The sequence below is a fragment of the Gekko japonicus genome, unplaced genomic scaffold (genome assembly GCF_001447785.1).
Source record: "Gekko japonicus isolate JY-2015 unplaced genomic scaffold, Gekko_japonicus_V1.1 scaffold3199, whole genome shotgun sequence".
NCBI classification, from domain to species: Eukaryota; Metazoa; Chordata; class Lepidosauria; order Squamata; family Gekkonidae; genus Gekko; species Gekko japonicus.
The window spans coordinates 92,998-100,946 of NW_015169275.1; the positions used below are offsets into that span (position 1 = coordinate 92,998).

At 42.5% G+C, this 7,949-nt stretch overlaps 1 protein-coding gene across 1 annotated transcript in view; it reads left to right on the forward strand.

Annotated features, from left to right (window-relative positions):
- Positions 1-7,949, forward strand: part of EPS8L2 (EPS8-like 2) — a 117,096-nt gene that overhangs the window by 84,974 nt on the left and 24,173 nt on the right. Inside the window, exons 8-10 of the mRNA XM_015416556.1 lie at positions 1,873-1,952; positions 2,174-2,300; positions 5,073-5,161. Of these exons, the coding sequence (XP_015272042.1) occupies positions 1,873-1,952; positions 2,174-2,300; positions 5,073-5,161 (296 nt within the window). The remainder of the gene's footprint in view (positions 1-1,872; positions 1,953-2,173; positions 2,301-5,072; positions 5,162-7,949) is intronic.

Genomic DNA, 7,949 nt, shown 5'->3' on the forward strand with positions numbered 1-7,949 from the left:
GAAAGGGAAAGGAGTTTGTAAGCCTCTCTGAGACACCTTTGGGTAGTGAAGGGCGGGGTATAAATCCAATCTCTTCCTCCTCCTCCTCTTATTCTTCTTCTTTTTCTTCTCCTCCTCCTCCTCCACATTGCTTTGTGGTTAAATGGCCTAGAGGTCACTGGGGCCCTGGATATAGACAGGGTTGCTGCCTTGAACAATAAAAGAAAGGCTAGGCACTTGATGCGCAGAAACTGAACACAGCAACTTGATGCACAGAAACTGAACACAGGTGATGCTCCCCTTGGTTACCTCATCTTCTTGGCTGGAAAGGTTTTACCTGCTTCATTTCTTGTCAGGCTGCTATTGAAGTCAGAAGGGCAGGTTTAGGTTGTTGGGTTTTTTTAAATGAGGCAACTTAGCCATTATTGCTGTTATGTACTGAGCCGGAACTGCCCTTGCAAAAGGACTGAGCTAGGGATGCATAACAATAGATGGCTAGGATCCCAGAATGGACCAGTAGGGAGATCCTAGAGTACACCAGTATATTTCAACTGCACTGGCAGCATAACCAGGCCCATTGCTCCTAGCCCCACACTTTTCATTGCATTAAGAGTAGGGAGAATGAGCTCTTTACATGAACATCAAAAGCAAATAGAACAGACCCAACATTTCAAAAGACGTGGAAGAAACTGTATGATTGGTACAATATAAATGCATGGATTAAAGTAATGAAAATTATGGTATTATTAATCTTTTTTTAGTTAAATAGAAACTATGGTAAAAAGATAAGAGTATACAGAAACTTAAGCAAACTTATAGAAATTCTTTAAATATGGTAATAGAGTTATAAGAAAATATACTGATCTCTTTGTATGTTTTATGTGTGTAAGTGGATGTTTGTTATGTAGTATGTTTGTTTGTATAATATGAAAAATAATAAAGGTGTACCTTATGGGTACTTAAAATAAAAAAAGCAAATAGAACACAGCAGATGTGGCATTGTTATGTGAGGTCTTTCAATAGACTTTGTGGTTTTCAAAAGTTGACTAGGCTGCTATTCAAGCCAGCCAAGCTCCAGTTCATGATAAATGTCACAGAAGACAAATATATGTAAGGAACTGCTAGAGTTGTGCCCACAAACAGTTCCACGACAGAGAAAGGAAATTTGGCAGTGAAACGTTGCCGCTCCTTCTGCAAAACTGAATCCAATCCCAGTCGAATAGGTGGAGTTATGCCAAATCATACAAGATTAATTATGTGACAGATGGTTGCTCCTTTGTGTCCAAGTCAACAAAATAAATCAACACCTTATGCAGCAACAGTATATGATGCTTCATCCTTCTTTGAAACCTGGTTCATTCTTTTCCAAGCAATTGTCTCTGCTTCCCTTGACACACTGTCAGAGCCTTAAGGTAAGGTAAAGGTTTCCCTTGCTCGAAAGCCAGTCAAATCCGACTCTAGGGTTGCGGTGCTCATCTCCGTTTCCAAGCCGAAGAGCCAGCGCTGTCCAAAGACGTTTCCGTGGTCATGTGGCCGGCATGACTAGATGCCAAGGCGCACGGAACGCTGTTTCCTTCCCACCGAAGCGGTACCTATTTATCTACTTGCAATTTCTTGCTTTCGAACTGCTAGGTTGGCAGGAGCTGGAACTAGAGATGGGAGCTCACTCCATCATGCGGCACCCGGGTCTTGAACTGCTGAACTACCAACCTTCCACAGCCTGCAGTTCAGCGTCTTAACCACTTGAGCCACTGCAGCGGCCTTACAGTATATTATATCCATGCAGCCTAACTAAAGGGTTTTGGCCTCTGTTTTTTACTAAGTGCTTTGAATTTACTGCTGTTTCACTATGTTCTCATTGATAGCTAACATTTTTGTTTTGTGGTTTGGCAGAATATGAACGGCGAAGTTCTGGCTCTCAGGACCATGAAGAGTCACGTGCAATATTAGCACAGAAGATTGAAAAAGAAACGGTTGGTGATAATAGCACCTGCCTATCTTTTTTAAAAAGACCCTCTGTTGTTGTGAATGTGCTACAATTTCAAATTATAATTTTTTCTTCTTAGAAAGTTATGTGAAAAAGGTGGAAAGAAAGCTTTAAGTAGAAACAGGGGGGGCATTTTCTAAGGAGGGAGAAAAAGAACAGGTATTGAGTCTGGCTTCAATGTATTTCTTAAAATTTGTCTCCATGCAGCAAACCCTGAACTGCACCCTAGATGACATCGAGCTGTTTGTTGCCAAACTTCAGAAAGCATCAGAGGCATACAAACAGCTGAACCAAAGGAAGAAAGGAAAGAAGAACAAGAAGAAAGGTCCAGCAGGTAAAAGAGAGAGAGAGAGAGAGAGAGAGAGAGAGAGAGGCTGGGCTAGTGACTTTAGGAAGTGGTTTTGAATGAAGAAAAACTCTTCATTCAGCCTACACACCTATGCATGTTCACAAAGAAATACAATTGTTCAATGGGGCTTGCTCCCAGCTCGGGGGGGGGGGGGGGGAGGAATTGCAGCCATATTCAAAAGAGGTCAGCATAAATATGCTTTTTGTTGTTAGAAAGTCCAGCTAAAATGGGGAAGATGGACTGACAGCCCATGTGCCAGATCTGCAGGTTCTGCCAGGTCTTAATGACAATGTGATTCTCATAGAAGCAGGGCTATTTCTGGGCAGGAACGCACAGGAATGGCGTTCCGGCTGGCCTCAGAGTTGGCCACGCCCACTACAGCCAAAACCTCTGTGTGCCTGGCTACAGAGGGAAGGCCTGGAGAGTAACACACACCCTGCATCTGCAGGGCGCCCAGGCAAGCCAAGGGAAGGCATGGGGTGTGGCCTAATATGCTAATGAGCTGTGCTGTCGTGGGGTGTGGCTTATTATGCTAATGAGTTCCTGCTGGGCTTTTTCTACAAAAAAAGCCCTGCACAGAAGAATCAAGAGGACTCCATGTTTCTTTCATATACATTTTCATGCACATGACAGACTGGCAACCAGCTGTTGTAGGGAATCTTTTCAGACGTCCACTCATTGATCAATAGGGTTGCCAACCTCCTGGCGATGTCTAGAGATCTCCTGCCATTACAACTGAACTCCAGGCAAGAGAGATCGGTTCACCTTGAAAAATGGCCACTTTGCAAGCAAGGCTCCCTCTAAGCTGTGGAGTCCTGTGAGCAAAAATTCTACTTGGTGAGCTCCTGGCATTAAAGTTGTGAGCGAGCGATTTGGCTGCTGCATGAATTAGTTTGCTCTGTAGCTCTCCTTCCTGAGCTCTACATGTGCGTACTCAAACCAGTTTAGACCAAAAAAAATCCATTGCATAACAGAAAACACAGAGCAATTGTGTAATGAAACTGGTTTCAAGACGGAATCATGAAAAACACATGTAGAATAAAAATTTAAATGCAGGGCAAAAGTGGAGTGAAGGCGGACCCCTCATACTATCTGAGTGCATGTGTTCCAAAACACTACTCTCTTACTAGTACATGATTTGACATGTGCGTACTCAAACCGGTTTAGACAAAAAAAAAAATCCATCGCAAAACAAGTCTCAGAAAACACAGAGCAGTTGTGTAATGAAACTGGTTTCATGGCGGAATCATGAAAAACACATGTAGAATAAAAATTTAAATGCAGGGCAAAAGTGGAGTGAAGGCGGAGACTGATGTGGAACACAAAACCTCGAATTCACTGCCACAGGAAGTGGTGGTGGCTACAAGCATGGACGGCTTCAAGAGGGCATTAGATAAGCATATGGAGCAGAGGCCCATCAGTGGCTATTAGCAACAAGGTATAGATAGGGGCTCTGGGGCAAGTGATGCTCTGTCTTCTTGGTGCTTGGGGGGGGGGGGTCAACAGTGGGAGGGCTTCTAATGTCCTGGCCCCACTGGTGGACCTCCTGATGGCACCTGGTATTTCTGGCCACTGTGTGACACAGAGTGTTGGACTGGATGGGCCTTTGGCCTGATCCAACATTGGCATCTCTTATGTTCTTATGTTCTTATGAATGCCAGTGCAAAAAAGGCCAAGGTCTGTAAATAAAAAGATAAAAAGATGGATGAGGTGTGGAAAGTTCCAGTCCCCTCCCATTTCCCAAACCTGTTTCTTCTTTGCCATCTCTCACCCTTGTCTTTGACCTTAAGGTCGTTGTTTCTGGGCCTGTTTTTCCAAAGTGGGCTGTGCCCCATTCCTCCATGCCGAACATGGCTTCCAGGGAAAGGACAGCCATTGCTCCCCAAGTAGCGATTATGTCTCGATCAGTGGTAGAGGACCACGAGGGATGGGTAGATTTCCCCCTAGTGCAGTGTTTTATCTTGCCCCATAGTAATTAATATCGGTCATTCACATAAGGGAGAAAATTAAAAGTGCTTGTGGATTTAGACCCTAATGTAGCTGCAATTTTTTTAAAGCAAAGTGTTTACTGTTTGGTACTTATACTCTGTTTGGTTTTGGTATCTTTGATGTAGTATGTTGTATGTGGTCATTAAAACTTGAGCCACCATAGGATGCTCCACAGGTAGATAGCTGCAAATACATGAAGAGATAGATGTGTTGAGGTAGTCCAGTTTATTAGAATCTAGCTCTAATTACTCATATAATCTTAACATGTATTATTTTTATGTTGGCATCTGAGAAGAATTACCCCCATTCTATGTTTGTTTGTCCTTAATGTTTGTATGTTTTTGAAATTTTTTAAAAAAAAATTCTCCCCCCCCCCCCCCAAAAAAAAAAAAACATAAGGGAGAAAATAAGGTTGTGTGTTTTCCTGGTGATCCTTGGTACATGGAGTAAGAAACAGATTTTGCACCCTGTTACTTCTGTCCTAACTTGCATCCTGTAAATATGGCCCATCTGTGTGAGGGAGAGTTCTGATTCCCATGAACATAGATCAGTCCCTAAGAATACAGGGCCTAACCATCCCCAAATACAAAGCGTCTCTCATCCACTCACAGCAATATAGTTCACCTTGTTATTTACTCTGAAATGTACAAAATAACCTGTCTTCTCCTTGATGCTTCTGTTATTGCTCCAAACTTCTAGTAAGACAAATAACCCCTTATTAATGGACCCTTCTTTGTTTCTTTATTGACAATATTTTTGCTTTTCTAGAGGGAGTTCTGACTTTGAGGGCAAAACCCCCAAGTGAAGCTGAATATATAGACTGCTTCCAGAAAACCAAGCTAGCACTAAACCTCATGGTAAGCATAACCCCTTATTAATGGACCCTTCTTTGTTTCTTTATTGACAATATTTTTGCTTTTCTAGAGGGAGTTCTGACTTTGAGGGCAAAACCCCCGAGTGAAGCTGAATATATAGACTGCTTCCAGAAAACCAAGCTAGCACTAAACCTCATGGTAAGAAGCAAGAGATGGAATTATCACTGAAATACAAGAAAAATAAACGTGAAAAATAAACAAGAAGTTCAACAAAGTATAATGGACTATAATTCACCTAAAGATTAGCATTAATGGCTCAAGATAGCTTTATTAAATAAATAAGGCATCAAACACAGTATTCATACTTAATATAGAGTATTGTAAGAACAATATATGAAAATGTAACCTTTGAAATATGATCCTTGCCTTAAATTGTAGCTTCTTCTTTTTAGTTATAGTTATTGCCCACTCTCTTTTCCTTTAGTTGTGTAGTATATATATAAAATAAGAGGGAATTCCGAACAATTTCCTTATATTGTATGTACATATACTCCGGTTTCTCTTCAGATCGTATAAACCTATTCCTGTCTACACATATATATTCAACTAAGCAGGGTTGGTACTTGTAAGGGAGACCACCAAGGAAGACTCTGTAGAGGAAGGCAATGGCAAAATCTCTCTGTTTAATCACTTTGCTTGTAAGTCCCCTGCTGGGGTTACTATGTCGGCTTTGATTTGACAGCACTTTCTACACACACACACACACACACACACACACATTTCATCTTCTTATATAGGCTCTACTGGCCTTAAGTCTGTGGAGCTTATTTTCCCAGTCCCTTTAGAAATCAAATGACACACAAGACATGATTGGCAAAGTTATTAATTGTCCAACCAGTGGAGCACATTTTCCCTCCAACACAGTCCTTTGTTCCATGCTACTGACTAATACTGTTAACAGAAATTCTCTTAATGCCTCTTTACCCAATTTCTCCCTGAAATCCAACAATCTATCTTTAAAGGAACTTAGGATCTGTTTCAAATCAATTCCATTTTGATTAAAAGAGAAGTTTTAAAAAAGGAGGAGCAGGCAGGAAGGTTCTGGGGAAAAAAAAATCAGAATTGCACTCTGCGAATGCTCAGAGGTCATCAAAGTCTTCCCAGATCTTCCTATCTTCTTGTTACAGCAGTACCCTGTGATGCAGAATATTAAAAAAAAAATCCTGCAAGGGCTAAAATTAAAAAAAAAATGGCACACCACTAGGCAATGCTCTGTCTAAGCTGTGGAGTCTTGTGGGCAAAAATCCTACTTTGTGAGCTACTGGCATGAAAGTTGTGAGTGAGCCATTCGGCTACTACATAAATTAGTTTGCTCTGTAGCCATCCTTCCTGAGCTAAGACAAAAATGTGTGAGCCAGAAGCTAAGAAACTGTGAGCTAGCTCACATTAACTCAGTTTAGAGGGAACACTGCCACCAGGTGGTATAACAGAAAACAATGAGAACTCAAAGAGAAATTCAAGAGAACTCCTTCTCAGAAAGAAAACAAAGACCGATAAATCAGTGGCTATATCTAGAAAAGTGAATTTTTAAAAAGAAGAAGTAATTCTACTCTCCATAATAATGCTACTGCTGACACATCCATCTCTCTTTGAAATACCATATGATTTGTTAGACACTGGGTCCCAAAAGGAATCTTTAGGGTGCCTTATGATTGGCATTTTTTAGGACATAATTTTTCTCCTGTTCCTACTCCTGTTGGCAGCAGAGGATGGGAATCATAATTATTGGGTTTAAATTAGGGGCCGGAAGGTACCCACTGGATATTTGGAAGAACTTTTTTTTTACAGTCAGAGTTGTGCAATAGTGGAATCAGTTGCCTAGGGTGGTGGTGAGCTCCCCCTCCCTGGCAGTCTTTAAGCAGCCGCTGGACAAACATTTGACAGGGGTGCACTAGGCTGATCCTGCATTGAGCAAAGGGTTGGACTACATGGCCTTTAGGGGACAATTCAACTCTGTGGTTCTATGATTCTCCTGTTTCATTTTCCTTCCAACAGTAAGCATAAACAGGCATAGTCTTTGGTCTGCTTAAGCTATGCACAGGGTCTGTGAGAACTGTCAGGTTGACTGATATCAGTAGGGTGCATTGTGAAGAACACTTAGGCATCATATGATGAAGGGCCACTCCTGAAACAGCCAGTCGTTTATTGTCTGGTTGGGCAGGGTGGGGACATCTTTGATGCTAGCAGCATCAACCGTCAACCACTGGGAAGAGTCCTGGGACCTCTTTGTGCATTACATGTGCAGACAGGGTAACCACTGGGTTGGTTAGTGCACCCAACTCATAAGTATGTTTAAATAGTCATGATGTAGATCAGAAATTTAAATACATGAGTTAGGTTCTAGTAACGGCATCTCATCATGTGTCTGTTTGGGAGAGGTGCTGTGGACAATTAGTATCTGAAAGCAGTTCTCACTATTAGTAGAAACTCAGCACTGCAGGAGAGGGCAGTCCATCAGAGGGTATTATTTTTTACAAGTGGCATGAGACTAGTGATGGTCCCCTATCGCTAGACTCATGACGCTTAGGGCTGCCAAGCCACGGCGGGGGATCCGTGGGCCTTCACAGGATCCCTGCCACGGGGGACAATGATACGCGTTGCACCACCGTTGCCAGGATGTGACGCTACACGTCGCTCTGGCAACGGGACTCCAAACAGCCCCGTTGACAGAGCGACGCGTAGCGTCACATCCTGGTAACGGCGGTGCAACGCGTATCACTGTCCCCCGCGGCAGGGATCCTGTGAAGACGCACGGATCCCCCGCCGCGAC